Raw genomic sequence first — 20458 nt, 5'->3', positions numbered from 1 at the left:
AGGAAATAGGATTTGAACTAGATCATTTCGGGACTAACATAATAATGATTCAATCTTATTTCAATAAATAACTTGAGAACAGTTTAAATTTTGTTTAAATAAATTATTTTGTAAATTCCTCTCATGAATCAACACACATCATAATTATTCCAATACCTTTCGATCCCTGCATTGGCCGAGAAAGTTCATCCAGATTTTCCGGCGTGGTTCCCCCTTGTCAGTGATGCAGGACGGAGGGCCTGACAAGGACAGCTGTCTAGTCCTTTGGATGAAACGAAAAACAGAGGCCCCATGTATATATTGGAATGCACGTAAAAGATCCCTTGGCAGTTGGAATTCGATATAAGAGTAGGCGATAGTGCCGCTGCCCGGGCAAAATTTCCCTCATAACACACTGTATGGCGTATGCCCGTCTTCATTAGCCCAGCATAGGAGCAGAACAGTAGGACGTTAAACCCCATTTCATTTCATTTCATTTCATTCCAATACCTGCAATTGCTCCCGTAGATTCTCTTAATGCTCCAACATCCAGGTCTTCATTTCTCCAGATATGACATAATAGATGAGCTGCTGTTGAGTTATCTTTTCCTCTCCACGTTAAAACATGGTTCATAGTTTTAGGATTTTCACAAAGATCCAATAAACATCCAAGTATTAAGTTATACATTGATTTAGGTACTAACTGTAATATAAACATCCTCAGTATTTAAATTATACATTGGTACTAACAGTGATAAAGACCCAATAAATACCCCATTATGAAATTATACATTGTTTTTGTACTAACAGTAATAAAGACTCAGTACGAAATTATACACTTTTTTTGATACTAACAGTAATAAAGACTCAGTATGAAATTATATACTGTTTTTGATAGTAACAGTATTAAAATATTATACATCGATTTTGTACTAAATGGAATAAAGACCCAGTATTAAATTATACATCGATTTTGTACTAACAGTAATAAAGACCAAGTATTAAATTATACATCAATTTTGTACTAACAACAGTAATAAAGACTGAGTATTAAATTATACACTGTTTCTTTATACTAACAGTAATAAAGACCCAATAAATATGCTCAGTATTAAAAATTGTACATTGTTTTCAGATACCACTTATAATATAAAGACCCAATTAGCATGTTTCTAATGATTGTAGATTATGAATATTAATGGACTAACCTCTAACAAATCAAACAATAAAAACACTCCACTTCTCTCTAGAAAATAATCTTCTGTTAAAAAACAACCAACAATAGCACACCTGAAATATATCAATCAATAAACGGAAAAGGTGAAAATGATGACAATGACTGATGGGGACTAATGATAATGTTGTGTAGATGAAACTGTAGATATCAACTGTTCGAGATGATGATTGATCACGATGATGATGATTGGTAAAACTGTAATGATAGATCAAATTCTGTTTGTAATTGACGATGATAATGAGAAGGTGGTTGTCATGGTAACTTATGAGATTGGGGTAGTGACAGTGTAATGAGGGCTGGTGACAATGTATTGATGATTGATAACCATGTCATTATGATTAATGACCATATGAGAAAGAGAAATGGGGTTTAACGCCCACTTGACACAAACTAGGTCATTTCAGGACTAACATATGGTTATAATTTATTTCAATAATTTGCTTGCGCATAGGGGTCATTAGCAGTGGGAGGAAACCGGAGGACCCGGAGAAAACCCACGAGGTTGGACAGGTGACCCTACTCCTTGTCACGTACAACCGGGGATTAGAAACCATGCCAGTTGACTCAATGACAGGACTTTTGATACAGCGCGCGTGCTTACCATTCGGCCATCCAACCCCCCTAATGACCATGTAATGATGACATGTAATAATGATTGATAACCATGTAATTATGGTTAATGACCATGTAATGATGGCAATGTAATGATGATAATGCAATGATTGCTAACCATGTAATAATGATTGATAACCATGTAACGATTAATGATGATAATGTAATGATTAGTGATGACAAACGTAATGATTAATGATGATTAATAACAATGTAATGAAATTGTGATGACTTCCATGATTACAAATATTCTAATGATGATGTAATGACAATTTATACAATCATGATCATGAATTCTGTTCATTTATTTAAAATTTAGATAAAAGTGCTGGTCATTCTTGCTATAATAGTTAAAAAATAAATCATAAAAAAATAAATATATATTTAAAAATTTCAGTCAAATTACTTTATTCTGTTCAAAATTATGATGAATGTTTTGACAAGAATAGCAAATTCTCGAATGTCCTTGCTACCATAATAAAGAAAGTCTCGAGTTTCCATTTTAACATTAACTGATGGTCTAATTCACTTAATATCCAAGCCATCCCATGTTATAGGGAATTGATTATGGGCTTTTTATGTGAATAAATGTCAAAAATATAATATGAAACCAGAAAAAAGGTTAGCCATAACCTACAATATGTTATGTTTGCTGATATATAGTACTAGCCATAATTTAATGATTTGAGTCATCTATATATATATTTGTGACTGTCGTTTGTCTGTCTGTCTGTCTGTTCGGGGTTGGCGGCTACACTAGGTCTGCCCCGAATCTGAAATTTGGGGTATAGGGGTAGCTCGGACCGGGGAGTAACATAGGCCAGGTGGCGTTAGTCTACCACTTCCGGTTTCAAAGTTATGACCCCCGAGCGAAGCCGGTCTGTTCGGGGTTGGCGGCTACACTAGGTCTGCCCCGAGTCTGAAATTTGAGGTATAGGGGTATCTCGTACCGGGGAGTAACATAGGCCAGGTGGCGTTAGTCTACCACTTCCGGTTTCGGAGTTATGACCCCCGAACGAAGCCGGGTATCGGTCTGTCTGTCTGTTCGGGGTTGGCGGCTACACTAGGTCTGCCCCGAGTCTGAAATTTGGGGTATAGGGGTAGCTTGTACCTGGGAGTAACATAGGCCAGGTGGCGTTAGTCTACCACTTCCGGTTTCGGAGTTATGACCCCCGAGCGAAGCCGGTCTGTTCGGGGTTGGCGGCTACACTAGGTCTGCCCCGAGTCTGAAATTTGGGGTATAGGAGTAGCTTGGACCAGGGAGTAACATAGGCCAGGTGGCGTAAGTCTACCACTTCCGGTTTCGGAGTTATGACCCCCGAGCGAAGCCGGTCTGTTCGGGGTTGTCGGCTACACTAGGTCTGCCCCGAGTCTGAAATTTGGGGTATAGGAGTAGCTTGGACCGGGGAGTAACATAGGCCAGGTGGCGTTAGTCTACCACTTCCAATTTCGGAGTTATGACCCCCGAGCAAAGCCGGGTATCCTGCTAGTATTGTAATAATTCAAATATGTTAACTTACCAAGCCGCATCAACAGACGCTAATAATAATCTATGATGACCCAATCCACTGTTTAATAAACGGGAATCAGTTTTTAAATAATTTATAACAATATCTACACCAGATCGACCAAACAATTCCTGAAAAACAAAAGTAGAAATATTGTTAGTCATATTAATACAACATCAATCTGATTAAAATATACATTTATATTTCCTTTTCGTTTCTTTTATACTTTCGATGGCCTCTACTACATGAAGATCCAACCAGTTGTAGTGGGAGGTCATACGAGCGTCTTTTGACTCTACGACGACGTTAGACATTTGATTAACCAATCAGCGAAGATGTCTCTAGTAGCTTACCCGCAGTTCCATGCAACTCATGCCAAAAACTCACAGTAACAGACTGTTTCATTGGCTAATGCCTAACATCAATAGGAACGCGTATTATATATCAACTCTTCCAGATCCTAGTGTAGTAAAGACAAGTAAAACAAAATTTTGAACTATAAAAAAACGAAAGGAAATAGGATCTGTGTTTTAACCAGATTGATACATCGAATGTGTTACATAATAATAAAAAAAGAAGAAGAAGAAGAATTTCAATGGCCTACTTTTCTGCCCCGACTGGGCTAATAAAGACGGGCATACTACATTAAAGTCTATCTCTTATAAAACATCTAGCAGTTTTCAATACAAACCCAGTTGGGCAAACAGACGGTGCAAAGAATGGCAAGGGTAGATGGTTTCTTATATCTATAAGCTACTCAAAAAACTGGTGGCAACTGTTTTATGCCAAAATTTGACCAGTTCATTTATACATATTTTTTTATTTCAAACTATGAGAGTTATCAGCTTTTCAATGCGAATTTCAAAATTGAATAAAATAATTCTAACCTTACGATGTATGTCACCTTCACATAATGACGATAAAATAATCAAAATATCTGTCTGCATCTCGATATCAATAAACATATGATTCTCTAGAGGGGATGACGTAAATGCTGTTTTTAAAATTCCTGAAAACATAAACAAAAATTATGACTTGTCTACTCTAGAGATTAAAATATTTCTAATTTATTTAAAGCTAATGTGTGTCGAATTAGATAGTTTTGCCACAACCATACCCCACTACTCCTCAAATCTCCATACAATTGACAAATATGTTTTAAATGGAATTTGAGGTCAATCCTTCGTTATATAATAGACATATATAGAACACCCAATTCCATAGACATATATAGAACACCCAATTCCATAGACATATATAGAACACCCAATTCCATAACAAAATGAAAATGAAATAGGGTTTAATGTCCTACTGTTCTGCTCCGACTGGGCTAATGAAGACGGGCCATATAGTGTGCTATGAGGGAAATTGTGTCCAAATAGCCGTACTAAGGCCTACTCTTCTATCGAATTCTAACTGCCATGGGGGGTCTTTTACGTGCACACGAATGTGTACATAGGACCTTGGTTTTCCGGACCATCTGAACGACTGGACAGCTGTCTCTGTTAGGCCCTTCTATCCTGCACCACTGACAAGGGGAAACCATGTCGGAAAATCCTGATGAACTTTCTCGGCCAACAACGGGATCAAACCCACGATCTCCAGACTAGCGAGCCAGCGTTTTACCCACTTATTCACGGTGGCACCTCGCATAAGGAAATGATAAAGAGAGAAAGAGACAAATGGGTTTTAACATCCACCCAAACAAACTAGATCATTTTGGGAGTAACATGGTTCAATTTTATTTCAATAACTCAAAATCTGCATAAGGATCTTTAATAGAGGGAGGAAACCAGAGGACCCATAGGAAACCCACGAGGTTGGACAGACGACCCTACGCCTTGTCACGTACCAGTGTGGGATCAAAACTACGCTACATAATTCAATGACAGACCTTGTCATCTCACACATTAGACCATTCGGTCCCAACCCCAACCCTTCTTATAAAGAGATTGTTAAATAAAACCTACCTATTAACTGATTAATGGCCCCCTGATCTGCCATATCCTGTAACACCAACTCATCTTCTGTAGACACCACACTACGTAATAATCGTAAACATTGACTCATCTGAGATTTCTTGTTACCACGACCACCAGTACCATGGAAACTATTTCCTTGACCAGAAAATTCATCTGGAAAGAAATAAATGAATAGTGTAACACAACTGGGTATTGACTGAATAAGTATAGCATTCTTAATTAGAACATGAATGTTGATAAACTTTGATATGAATTCCAAAACAAGCACTTTCCTTTATTCACATCAAAGTCGACAAATGATGTTTAACATCCACATAATACTAACTAACGAGCTCATTTTGGGACTCCGGGGAAACCCATGAGGTTAGGCAGGCAACGCTACACCTTGACTTACTCTCGACCCGTGTCAACAGAGAAGCTAAAAACATGTCAAGTATTAATGTCAGTCGCGATATAAAATGGGTCTTATTAACGTTCTACTTCTCTGCAAATCTTTAACAGCAAAACTCACCTGGTCCAACACACCATTCTAATAATAGAAGTAGTCTTGTGTTTCCCTGACAGGTCATATAATCTTCAATCATGACAGGACACAGACTAGTCAAACAACTTAACGCATGTAGTTGTAATTCTTCAAACTGTGCTGGCGTCCATTCTCTGGGGGTCACGCTTTTCTCATTATTTCTAACATAGGAAAATAGCGCCAATAATAAATGACCTTCAGACATCAACTGAAATCAAACAAAGTTATCAATAAAGAAAACAAAATAAATCATCAATTTAAAATATAGAGAGAGAACTGTCCCTACCTCAACCAGACATAAACTGTGATCGAGCAAATGATCAGTTAGAATCATAGACAGGAGACTGTCCTCTCCATAGTATCGCCACCAAGTGTAATCAAGCAAGGGAGTGCCAAGTTCCTATTGTATCACCACCAAGTGTAATCAAGCAAGGGAGTGCCAAGTTCCTATAGTATGACCACCAACTGTAATCAAGCAAGGGAGTGGCCAGTTCCTAGTATCAACACCAGCAGTAAAGTCGTGCTAGCTCTAAGATCATATGAAATGAAATGGGGTTTAACGTCCTACTGTTTTGCTTCGAACTGTGCTAATGAAGACGGGCATACGCCATACAGTGTGCTATGAGGGAAATTTTGCCCGGACAGCAGCACTATGGCCTACTCTTATATCGAATTCCAACTGTCAAGGGATTTTTTACGTGCATGTCAATGTGTGCTTGAGACCATGGTTTTTGGTCCCATCCGAATGACTAGCTAAGATCATATGAAATGAAATTAAATGAAATGGGGTTTAACGTCCTATTGTTCTGCTCCCATACTGGGCTAATGAAGAAGGGCATACGCCATACAGTGTGCTATGAGGGAAATTTTGCCCGGGGCAGCGGCACTATCACCTACTCTTATATCAAATTCCATCTGCCAAGGGATCTTTAACGTGCATTCTAATGTATACACGGGACCTCGGTTTTTCGTCTCATCCGAAAGACTAGACAGCTGTCCTTGTCAGGCCCTCCGTTCTGCACCACTGACAAGATCATATGACGTCTGTCCTTTATCTTAATTATAAGTTTTAAGAGTTAAAGCACAATGGATGAAACTCAATTCCAAATTTGTTTTTAATACTATTTTTCTATATATGTTGTCAAGTATGAAGAACTAAACAGGGGCGTGTCATATACTAAAGTCATCCATGAGAAAGTAAAACCAGGTGTTCATAAAGGGGTAAATGCCTCACACCAATAGGCTTCTTCCTTATGACCCAATGAACACAATCCCATAATGGCAAGTGAAATTATATAAAATGTCCATCAAAGAGTAAGCATCTGACACCCACCACTAAATGTTAAATACAGGACAACTTACAGGAATCATGGTGCTGTCTGTGGCCATCTTGACCAATATATTCATCAACAGTTTCTTTAACTCAAAATCTTCCTGATTCGTCATCAGTTTTAGATGTTTAACCAATGCATTGTGACTCTTTACTGAAACATACCGGTACATACATAGATTTCAATTTCTGATGGATTTTTTTTAAAATCAAAATAATTGAAGATCTCATTTCCTATGACATGATAAACACTAAGTAACAATCTTGTCTTGATCGCCCCAGTCTCAATATTTTCCTATGAGACTACAACAAATATTAATCTGGATAAAAGTTTTACTGTCAGTTCATTAACTGACTGAATAGCCTGTAATGCAGTCTACATCTTCAATAGAAGGCTTGATCTCGCTTTAACTACATACATCTTATCAAGGCCTTCACGTAATACCTGGCATATTTCGGCACTAATTTCAATTGGGTATTCACACAGCTTGGGAGCCTATCAGATTCTTAGATCATCGTGAATACCAAGTCTCACACTTCAAACTAAAATGTCTACCTGTGATAATTGAGTTGCAACGATCAAGGTTGGTTCAATGTCAAGGTTTCGGTGGAGGTCATTATGCCACAACCTCTGATTATACGCTACTGTTCACGTGTCTGCAGATAAAGTAGTTATAAGTTCGGGAATTGTAAAGTAATTTAGCAACATCCAGATGTCATAAAACTTGCAGTCGTTGCTTCATGTACTTATATAATGATCTTAACAATATCTTAGTAACTTAAAGATGGGTTCCCAGAAAAGTATTTATCGGGTGGTTATTTCCAATAAAAGTATGGCAATTTTGGTATATATGGAAAGCAGAGATATCCAATCTTACTAGAAAAATACTGGATTACCCGAAAAACACTCATGGAGCGTATACAGGACAAAAATGTAAGGGTTCCCCTAATCAACAGCCCGACGATTAGGAACGTGATGTCAAAGGCCACGAGCGAACATTGAGCGCTTGATGTACAAGTTGATAAACTTTATTAAGAGTTAGATGCACAATACTTTCTGAGATAAATATGACGGAAAACGACGCGGGTAGTGGATAATCGGAGAATTTAATTAGGATTCGATATTTGTAATAAATAGTAAGCGATTAAAGACAACATCGTCTTATGTATGCAATGAATTCTCCTCTGACTCCCAAGACATGACGTAACCATGACCTGGTTTGATCGAATTTTAATAGCAGGGCATTCCTTCGCAATTATAATGTTTGAGAAGGATTTGAAGCATAATTATGACAAATTAATTAGTTTGAATATGTTTTTGGTCCATATATACCATTAAATCAATCAGTTCGTACGCAGGAACCCATCTTTAAAACACAAATTAAAAAGTTATAAAAACCCTACCTTCTTGAAATGTTCCAAATAAAACCAACTGTCGAGCAAAGCCACATTCTACAAAAGGTGAATCAGGACATCGAGTGACAACAAGGGTTGCTATGGTGATTAAATCATTTCGTAACTGTCGATCATAATGACTGTAACCTTGGGTCAGCTGATAAACAAATGCATCACGTAACTGACTAGAAAATAAAAATATTTACAATATTTAAATTACTACATTGTGAGAGAAAAGTTACTTTTTTTTCCACTACACTTTCCACTACACTTGAGAATTTTGGGGAATATTAGGTCTACCCCTAACCCTTTTTAGAAGACTGAACTTGGATTCTATTTACCTTTTACCCATTTTAAAAGGGTTAGGGTATAGATTAGTATTCCCCCAAATACTCATTTATATAAAGCAGCCATTGTGGGCTCCGGAAATACCCGAATCTCCCCAACCAGCCTACAATTAACATCTCCCTTACCTGATACAAACAACGTTGTTTAATTGAGCAGCTAAATTCTCTCTGTCTCCATTCTCTAATAAATTCCACATTATTTCTACAGATTGGAACAGCAGATGTCCACTCGGACCAGGGTCCATTAATCGTGAACAGATTCTCCGAGCACCGTCGGCTAATAACATCTGATTACAAGTCTTCTCTAGAAAATAAATACCAAGTAAGAATAGCGTTGGATCATAAGGTTGGATTCCCCGCTTGTACATGACAAGGTGAGTAGGGTTGTCTGTCTAACATTGTGGGTTTTCTCCAGGTCCTCCGGTTTCCTACCAACACTAAAGACCCATACACACAAGCCTATTATTGAAATAAAATCAAACCATGTGAGTCCCAAAATGACCTAGTCTGCGTCGAGTAGACATTAAATCCCATTTTTCTCTCTCCCTCTTTATGTTATTATGGTATACTCTGTATAGTACGTGTTTGTCACAAGCCTACCTGATCCCTTGGACAATTTCTGTAGAACATCTAGTACCATTAGTCTCACATCTCCATCATTCTCCATTAAAGCCAGAGACTGGATGTCAAATATTAAAACATGTTACGAAATAGTAGAATTGCATTTATAGAAAGCCTAAATAGTATGAAATGAAATGGGGTTAAAACTCCTACTGGTCTGCTCCTACTGGGCTAATGAAAACGGGCATATGCAATACAGTGTGCTGTGAGGGAAATTTTGCTTGGGCAGCGGCACTCATATCGAATTCCAACTGCCAAGGGATCTTTAACGTGCTCGCCAATGTATACACAGGTCCTCAGTTTTCTGTCCCATCCAAACAACTAGACAGCTGTCCTTGTCAGGCACCACTGGCAAGGGGAAACCGTGCCAGAAAATCCTGATGAACTTTCTTGGCCAATGTAGGTATCAAACATGCAACCTCCAGACTAGCGAGCCAGCGCCTTACCCACTTCATGCACGAACATTGGTAAATTATAAGGTCTGTCATAGTTGTGGTTTTGATACTATACGTCAGTACGTAACAAGGAGTAGGGAGTTGTTTGCCTACTATTGTGTGTTTTTTTTAGGCTAAATCTATTTGTTAAGGCCAGCTCAAGGTTGTTGAGATGTAAATAAGGTTCCGGCACGTGATTGTTGGCGAGATTGTAGGTTAGGGTTAGCGTAAGCATTGTGGCTAGATCTTGGGTTAGGGTATGGATTAGTGCTAGCACACTTCACATCTGGTCACCTTTGACCAAACTTGAAGTTGGCCTTATCAAATAGACCTAACCATTTTTTTCAGGGTTCTCTAGTTTCCTTCCACTGATAGAGACCCCTACATATAAGGAAATATGGATGAATCATAAGGTCTGGCAATGTTGAGGTAGCATATGCAAGGAGGAGTAGAGTCATCTGCCTACTAATCTTGTGGGTTATTGAAATAAAGATATACCAACCATATTTTAGTCTTAAAATGACATAGTCAGGGCTAAATTTTGATGTACATGTATATATTTATTAATTTCAAAAGATTTTAACCTTTATTAATGTTTCAGAGACATCACTATTTTCTATCACACGCTGATTGTATGCTTTGGTACTGGCTTTATGTTCTATAAATAAACATACAAAAAAATACTTCTTCAAAATTCACATTAATCTTATTCTTAAAGGCAAGTCATTCACATGAATTTCGAAAGTCAAACACATGTGCCAATTTAAAGTCAAAACTACTGTTATTACAGTAATGTATAATGATAAAAAAAAACCCAGATCTAGCAGAATTATCATCAATATACATAATACATAAAGTTGGTGGTGTGAAATCACGGATGTAAACAAAATATTAAACCATACACATGAATAAGGGTGTGACACTGTTTATAAAACCAATGTACACATTAAAGATACATTATGGGAGAATAGATAAAGTGCTGACAGTTCTCACTATAAAAGTTCAAAACTAGATAAAGTAAATGGTATTTGCTGAAAATTTCAGTCAAATTGCTACACTCTGAACTGAGAATTTGTTCATAGACCAAAATATTAAGTATACTATTCAAAAAAAGTAGGGGATATTTGATTTTAGGGGCATAATACTAAAATATGCAAATGACTACGAAAAAAGTCACTATAGAACCTAACAGAAGAAACATTTCCAGTTACATGTGACGCCCAAACGCACCAATAGCTACCGCATGGAATGCAGGTGATGCTTGGGATCATCATGGGGGTCCAACCCAAAATTTGCACGACTCTGACTTTGAATGTTACAGTCATTGTGGCATTGAATTCCAGGGTGGAAACATCAGTTTAATTGTTTAAGTGACCAGAAAACAAATTTTGATATGCGTCGGCTTACCCAAAATGAAAGGTTACGTGCCCTTGGCATGCTACAGATCGGCACAACACAGGCGGTTGTGGCGCGGACGATGAATGTTTCTCTGTCTGTCATAAGCATGCTATGGTCCAGATACCGTGATACACAATCTGTACAGGACAGACCACGCTCAGGTCGACCAAGGGCGACAACTCAAGCCCAGGATGGATTTATCCGTACCTTGGCCTTGAGAAATCGTGTCATCACAGCAAATCAGATCAGCGCTCGTCTTCAAACAGACACTGGTGTGAGAGTGAGTGGCCAGACGATTCGGAATCGACTGCATAGGGGTCACCTTGTTTGAGAGATCATCACATTCAGGCAAGACGTCGTTGGTGTAGGGATCGTCAACACTGGGATAATCGACGCTGGAGCAATGTGATGTTTTCAGATGAGTCAAGGTTCACTGTTGATTTTTTGGACAGACGTAGGAGGGTGTGGCGTCGTCGAAACGAGCGCTTCCAAGACGTTAACGTCATCAGACATGATCGATTTGGGGGTGGTTCTGTTTTGGTGTGGGGAGGCATCACTGTTGCTGGAAGAACGGCTTTACATGTTGTTGCAGGGCGTGTTACAGGCCAGTACTACCGGGACAACATCTTGGAAGTCCAAGTTGTCCCGTTCGCACGACGTCATGGCCGCCGTTTCATCTTCCAGGATGACAACGCAAGATGACACAGGGCCAGGATCGTTACAGGTTAGCTCCAACAACAGAACATCACCACATTACCTTGGCCAGCACTGAGTCCCGACCTCTCCCCCATCGAGCATGTCTGGGACATGCTTGGACAGAGGTTACGTCAACGTCAACAACGTCCTGCCAATGTCCAAGAACTTGCTGCTGCGTTGCAACAGGAATGGGACAATCTGGACCAAAATGACCTTAGACGTCTCATTAGGAGTATGCCACGTCGGATCAATGCTTGTTTGGCAAACAGAGGAGGATTTACCCGTTACTGACTTGGTTGTGATGCTGTGGTAACTTTGCTGTTTGACCCCGGGTATCATTTTACCCTTATAATGGTCAGTCTGTGCCTTACTTAGTCTAACGATCATTTGGAATAAATCGATGAATGTGAACTTCATTTCATTTTGTCATTTGTTTCTTCGTCAGTTTCATTAGGTGACTTTAATAACACTTAAAAATCAAATATCCCCTACTTTTTTTGAATAGTATATAACCCAAAGATGTGAATAAAGATATCGGATTGTCTATGAATATGGACAAGAGTACACTAGTACAATATCTTTAAAGGTATCTTGTATTAAATCCATAAAATTGTGTTATTATTCACACTATAACTTACTTTGTACTTTTTGTTTGGTTTGTTCTTCAGAATAAAATGACATCAATGTCTGACAGATGGTTTTCCTCACATTGTTACTCGGTACTCTCATTAAATAACCTGAAATTCAATAATAATATCAAACACAAAATTCACAGTTAAGATAATACAAACAGTCTTATTTGGTATGCATTAACCACTAACGACAAATCAAATTTTCAGATAACGAAATCTTACAATGTGAGCAATCTGATTAAAACACAGATCCTATTTCGTTTCGTTTTTATAGTTCAAAATTTCATTTTGCTTGTCTTCACTACACTTGACAATTGTAATTTTCAGATAACGAAATCTTAAAATTGTGGTAAAGTGAGCAACCAAAATGGCTTTTTAATCAAAAATTTAGAATCCAGACCCAAAGTCCACAATTAAGTATCAAGGCTTAAAGTTCATAATTTAGTATTAATCATGGCCTAAAATTCATAATTTAGTATCAAGGCTTAAATTGAATCAAGGATTCTGTAAAATTTGTAATCTACATGAAAATCTAAATTTTTGATGCAGCAGAAAAATTAAAACTCTTAAATAAAACAGAGTGTGAGGAATGGAAAATGAAAGTATTTTTATGTTACATACCTAGTTGAGAAATAGACTCGATAACAATCTGTTCATAAACTATTTCATCAGATGTTTTTTCTTTAAGATAAGGTAAACTACAGATGTTGAGAATCTCTATAATAGGAGATTCATACAGTGGTTGTTGGTCTACACGATCAGCACAAACATTTAATAATTTAAATACTTGAACCAAATCTTTCATAGGCTGAATGCATGTTAAGGATAAAGGAAGATTATATCTATTGCCGTTCCTTTATAGGTCTCTAAAGAATGACAACCATAGTACAATGAAGATAAATATACAAAATATGGAACAAAGACAAACATTAATATACATACAATCAGAGATAATCATTTGGAAACCATCAAAGGGGTGGAAAGCCATAAGGGTGGGTAAAATGAACTATGTACAAAGAAAACATGATCGTAAACACCGCTAGATTGGGTGCACGTGGTTTTATCCAGACACAGTAGAATACCACTTGGGACACCAGTCTCCATTTCCAAATGAGAGAGAGAGAAATGGGGTTTAGCGTCCACTCGACACAAACTAGGTCATTTCGGGATTAACATGGTTTAATTTTATTTACATAATTCGCTTGTGTGTAGGGGTCTTTAGCAGTGGGAGGAAACCGGAGGACCCGGAGAAAACCCACGAGGTTGGACAGGCGACCCTACTCCTTGCCACGTACAACTAGGGATTCGAAACCACGCCAGTCGACTCAATGACAGACTTTATGATACAGCGCGTGCATGCTAACCATTCAGCCATCCAACCCCCCTCCATTTCCAAATGAAGACTGATGGGTTTAAGTTGTTTGAAAACGTATCATGTACATGTATATTGAGTCCTAAAGTAGAGGATTTTGAGGGCTTTTAACACAAAATAAAGCCATTTTATTCTAAAAAAAAAATATCATCGAGATTGGCCCTTTAAGCTCTAGTTTTTATTTACCAGTTAATATTCAATTATTATAAAACCTTCAGTATACATGTAACTGACACAAAAGTAACAGACTCTAGCACAGTATTATAAAGACCAAGTGGTGTGTTCAATTCAATATCTCCATATAACCTGAATAATATATATGAAGAGCCCCGGGGAAGAACGATCTAAGTCACTTTTTAAACAAACCCCAGTTAATGGCGCCATCTGGTTGCAAATTGTATAAGCTTTATGTGGAACAATCAATTTCAGGTAAAAAAGATCTGAGTCACATCGAACCAAGGCCCTTCTGACATGGCCTCCCGGACAAATACGTACATTGTACCCTCTATTTGACCTTAAATTGGCTGAAAAGTGGAAGTCAGTTGTCGTACTGGTAATTATGATTCGTATTAAACATCATTTTGAAGTTGTAATTAAACCCACTCGTTGTTGTGTGCGCGCTATGCATTCTCGTCCAAAAGTTTGTTTTTGCTTTCATGCAAAAAGACAAAAATGTGACTTAGATCGTTCTTCCCCTGGACTCTTCATATTTTTTAAATATTTGTTTGTAAAGGATACAAATCCATTTTGATAATGTCTGATTAACCTCTGTAGAGAATTAACGTGTCTGTCATATAAAATAGCCTGCAATTATACAATACATGTTATATGATTAATAATTGAAAAATTTTCATAACTTCACAGTAGAGGTTGTCCTGATTTGGATAAGATTAAGAAATAAAATTGCTGATTTAAAGTAACTAAGTCTGTAACTCAATATCATCCAATGTCTTTGACATTGAAAACACAAATTATTTGTCAATTTAAATCAACATTGATTGATGTTGAGATTTTACCGGGGAAAAATAGGCTCCTAGTATCCAATATTTAAGACAAAATAAACAGTTTACCATTGGTACAAGAATCGTGTACCATAATGCGTTTCTGCGCCATTTGTAACAAGGGGCTCAAAGAACGAGGCTAGATATATTCCATAAGTCATGTCAAACGGTGACCTCATATTCTTATCTGGAGAGCATGCGCAACAAATACTATGTAGACTGGAATAACCAGATGCTAGAGATTGCCATTCGATTGAGACTTCTGGCATATTTCGCCAAACATAACTGATTTGAAATTAGAGTATTATATGCACTGCAACCCATTTGTGTCCATTTCTAGGTCCCAAATATTAGAGATTCAACTCTTTTAACTTAATTTGATATACATGTAGCTTACAGATTGGATTTGCAAAGTTTGCATTTGAAATTTTAGGCCCACAGATAAAGCCAATGTGGTGATCTTGTTTAATAGAAAACAATACCAAACAGACTGACATTCATGTAATTAATATTTTAACATTTAATTGTATAAAGCTAGTGGACCGTAAATCTAAAACAGCTCTTAATAACTTAACCCTTTTATTCGCTCTTGGTCGATATGGTCAGCAGCTTACTGTGCCCACTGCTATTCTAGGCATTTTTTAATAGTAATACTAATAGAATAGGTAATAAAATTTACACAAAGTCCAGATGTAGTGAGTTATTACCCAGTCAATATGGGACAGTTCATTATAATTCTATCTTGTTAATTAGATTTCAATAAAGAGAACAACATAACCTTACCGAATGTGGATCTGTGAGTAACTTGATGACCCTACCCAAATTAATGGGCTGTAGCTTGGATCCCTATAAAAAAACAAAATCTAAAGTAAAAATTTAATCATTTCTTAATGTCTGCAGTGCAGTAGATCTATAATTATCTAGAATAATTGATGACTGATTACTATTATGAGGGTCACTTCCATATAAGCCTATGGATTGTAGGCGATGTCATCATTTTGATGTTTTTTTCTGTTGGTTTGTCCTTTTGTGGATTCTATTTGTTGAGTGTTATGTGGTGTGCGGTTCTCATGCACTTCTCTGGCTTAAAATGGAAGATACAGCTATCTTTTTGGGTGAAATGCGTAATTAACTCACACAGTCTAACGGATGCGGTCATTAAAAAATTAAGCTTTTAGTTAGCTGGTTTGCCTATTATTATTATCATTAGTATCTGTGAATGCTATTCTGACCCACCTTTAAAACACTGTAGTTTTTAATTGCTTTGTTGCTGTTCAGTAAAGTCTATTGACATTATGTTAAATGACATTGTCACCCATTATCTGTTTATAATTTAGTAATTAGATCGAGATCTACTAAAGGAATTCAGGTTATAACAAAGATGATTTTTTTTTTAGTTTTTCCAGCTACCATATCATATCAACAAATACAAAATAATTAAATAGAAGTGATAATATGTTTCAGTCATTTACCTGTAACATGCCAATGTCATCATCAGTTATTATGTGGGCAACCAAAGGAATTCTTGGTTTATCGACTGTAAGTGTCGTTTGAGACCTTGTCAAGACATCTGGCTGCATCCCTACGGCCGCCATATTTACATTTAGCTATCAGTAGTGATGTCAAATATCTGTGGACAAAACCTAGCGGTTTACCATGTGCAGATGTGCCCGAAATCCCGTTATTTTTTGCCGAATTTCTCAACTTGTTTACAAATCAAGATAGTTGGCCGCCATACTGCTTACCGTTGCCACTTCCGTTACTAAGAAAGTCACATGATATTTCCCACGTGACAACATTTTATCTAAATGGACTTGTCTCCCCTGCATCAGTGTTGGGATTCAATCCAACAGGTGCCCGATCAATCTATTTTATACTATTTATAGCGCTAATATGAAATATTTTTTATCCAGATACTTCGATCACCCTTCCATCACCCTTTCCGTCGTATTCCCCATAAAAGCACATTTATTAAATTAGTAATTCTATATAAATATGCTGTAATAATAATAATAATAATAATAATATCTGGTGAATAATAAACTATACAAACTAAGTGGTTCGTTACTCGCCAGTAGTTCGTAGTTCGTTAATAACGAACTACAAACTAGTTAATGGTAAGTTATTCACCAATAATGAACTGCAAATCAGTTCGTAGATCAAAGTCTTGGAGGGGGGGGGGGGGGGTAGAATCTAATAAGATAACGAGCTTCGTCGGATCCTATAATAAAAATTGCTTCCAATTTGCGAAAAATTATTTGATAGTCGATTAATAATTAAATCTGGCCAATAATTACCTGAAAAGTTTCTCGTGAATGACTTAAGTTTAAAAATAATCACCCAATTTAACTGAAGTTAGCCACTTCAAGAGGACTTGGGCTAGTGATGTTGGCTGCTTCAAGAGGACTTGGGCTAGTGATGTTGGACGCTTCAAGAGAACATATCATTATTTTTTTTTAAATACAGATGTGACGTCACCCTTTGATGTTGGCGTACCATGATTTCAAATAATAGTACGGGCAATGTGGCAAGCGTACATTATTTATACTAGTTGAAATATTGGATCCGCGTGACGTATTTCATTGCAATGCACATGCTGGATAGTGTCTGTATTTTGTTTGGTTTAATGGTCGAGAGCGGGATATTAAGTAATATTGAAACTGCACGAGGCGTTAGCCGAGTGTTGTTTCAATATATTACGCAATTTGTTTGAGACCATTAAACAACTTCAAATACAAATACTAATCCGCACGTGCTTTTCAATGAAATACGTCACGCGAGTCCAATATTTCAACTAGTATAAATAATGTACGATTGGCACATTGCCCGTACTATTATTTGAAATCATGGTACGCCAACATCAAAACATGGCGTCATATCCGTATTTTAAAAGTTGTATAATGGTCGATTGCGAGACATTGTATAATATATAGATATAGCAATATATTTACTCAATGTCTCGTACTCCACCATTAAACTATATATTTTATTAATATGCCATCTTGAAGAGGCTAACTTTAACCAATTGTAATATCTGTAATTATTTTTTTTTATTTTTTAAAAATGAAAGTCTACTTTATAGTAGCTAAGTCTTTAACTTAATACCATCCACAGTCTTCCACATTGAAAACACGAATTATTTGTCAATTTCAATCAACATTGATGTTATGATCTTACCGGTAAAAGATAGGCTTCTGATATCCAATATTTAAGACAAAATAAACATTTTACCATTGGTACACGAATAGTGTACCAAAATGCGTTTCAGCGCCATTTTTAACAAGGGACTCGAAGGACGAGGCTAGACATATTCCACACGTCATGTCTGTCAAAGGCTGAATATATTTGTAAAGGCAAGCTAAACTTTCGTCAAGTTCGCTAATATGTAAATAAGGTTAGGACACGTGATTGTTGGCGAGATTGTAGGTTAGGGTAAGCATTGGGGCTAGGTCCAGGGTTAGGTTTAAGAATGGTTATCACGTGCCCGCTGTATCACAAGGTCTGTCATTGAGTCAAATGGCGTGGTTTCGATTCCCCGGTAGTACGTGGCAACGAGTAGGGTCGCCTGCCCAACCTTGTGTGTTTTCTCCAGGTCCTCCGGTTTCCTCCCAGTGCTAAAGACCCCTACCCCTACCCATAGCTTGTGTCGAGTGGAAGTTAAACCCCATATCTCTCTCCCCCTCTCTTTATCTGGAGAGCATGCGCAATAAATATAACCGGTGTAGACTGGAATAACCAAACGCTAGAGATTGCCATTCGATTGAGACTTCTCGCTTATTTCGCCGAACATAACTGTTTTGAAATTAGACTACCGTAAAAATGGACACGACTGAATGTAAATCAGTTTATATACATTCATATTACATTATTATATGCATTGCGACCCAGTTGTGTCAATTTCTAGGTCGCAATATTAGCGATTTACCTCCTTTAATAAACAGAACATAGCCTAAATCATAAAAGCACACGGTGGAGCCAGTGGACATTAAACCCCATCTCTCTCTCTCTCTTTCTCTCTCTCTCTCTGTACGCAAGAACGATGCGTCTATACGATTGTGCGTAGATTATAGAAAATTTCATTCGAAAACTGTTCGTGATTCTTATGCTCTTCCTGGTATAGACGAAATTTTGGATTCTTTAAATGGATGAAAATATTTTTCATCGTTAGATTTAAAAAGTGGATATTGACAAACAGAAATGACAGAAGAGGATAACAGGTAGCCTTGTCTTTTGGGAGTTCAATTTTCCCGGCTGAGGAAGCACAATCTTAAATTAAAGCCTTCAAATTGTGAATATCTTCAGTCATCATTAAATATTTAGGACAAATCATTTTTGAAACCACCTGCTTGGATGCAATCTGGTGTTTGGGTTTTAGAGAATACTGTTTGGATTTGATTTTCATTGGTTGTATCTACTTTTATAACGATTTTCTATTTCAGCAATAATTGTTAGGCTATAAATTTCATTATTAGTTTCTTGATGACGACTTGGTTTTGTTCATGTATTATGAATTTGGTTATGTGGATTCAGGCCCTTTATAGCTAGCGGGGGTCGGGGGGGGGGGGCAGTTTCCCCCCTGCCATGGAAATAATCGGCGCACTTTCCATTGGAAGCAATAAGAAGCAAACGACCACCACGCCCATATAAGCATGGGTGCCCCATAATGTCATTTTCCAGATCAAATTCACGATGGGAATAAGACTGATTCAAGCCCGCACCTGGCGTGATAATAGGTACGCTAAAGTCGTATTTCGTCCTTCAGATTTTTATACTGTTCATATCAAAATATCACAATATCGCTAATTCAGCCACAAAATTGAAATTTTCCGTCATTTCCATAGTCCCTCTCCTCTGTTGCAAACCCTATTTTCCAAAATTTTCTTGCGGGAGAGCAACCATGGACCGTCATGTCTAGGTACATCGCCCCCCCCCTCCATTCAGAAGCCCAATCGGCCCCCCAGAAGCCCATGCCCCCACCCCAACATTTTTTGGCTAGCTACGGGCCTGGGATTGGTTCATTATTTTTATAGTATATATATTTGGTGTACCGTAGACTGTTTAGGTTTGTTCGTGTCGGAAAGCCACTTCTTGTGCTGGGTGTAGTAGGGTATAGTATATGGGTTGGTCAGTTCTCATATATATATAAAGGGCGTTTTTATTGACCACTGATTAGTCAGTAATTTGCATTCAATCAAATTTTCATCTTTAACGTCCATCTAATTCAAATTGGTTACCCTAATCGGAGCATTTATTGAACTCGCCAAAGTACTTTGAAATCGATTATATTGTCACATGGCATCTCTACTAAATCCACCTGCATGTAACTGGTCAATACGTGATGTCAAAATACGTGATCTGTCAAAGTGATAGTACCTGTAAGGTGCAGAAATG

The 20458-nt window shown here is 37.5% G+C and overlaps 1 protein-coding gene across 1 annotated transcript; it reads right to left on the bottom strand.

The window, feature by feature from the left end:
- Positions 1 to 472: 472 nt before the first annotated feature.
- LOC126807740 (cilia- and flagella-associated protein 69) lies at positions 473 to 16820 on the bottom strand. The gene is made up of 16 exons (XM_050532513.2): positions 16540 to 16820; positions 15851 to 15913; positions 14805 to 14870; positions 13316 to 13502; positions 12701 to 12799; positions 10553 to 10626; positions 9514 to 9592; positions 9040 to 9217; positions 8576 to 8751; positions 7204 to 7325; positions 5830 to 6049; positions 5307 to 5471; positions 4224 to 4345; positions 3349 to 3467; positions 1188 to 1269; positions 473 to 682 (listed from the first exon to the last, which is right to left on the bottom strand). The coding sequence occupies exons 1-16, from the start codon at positions 16660 to 16662 to the stop codon at positions 473 to 475; spliced, it is 2085 nt and encodes a 694-aa protein (XP_050388470.1). The 5' UTR covers positions 16663 to 16820.
- Between the last annotated feature and the right edge of the window lie 3638 nt (positions 16821 to 20458).

Source organism: Patella vulgata, chromosome 9 (genome assembly GCF_932274485.2).
Source record: "Patella vulgata chromosome 9, xgPatVulg1.2, whole genome shotgun sequence".
NCBI lineage: Eukaryota > Metazoa > Mollusca > Gastropoda > Patellidae > Patella > Patella vulgata.
Note: the sequence above shows the minus strand (reverse complement) of the source record. Positions and strands in the feature narration are given on the sequence as shown.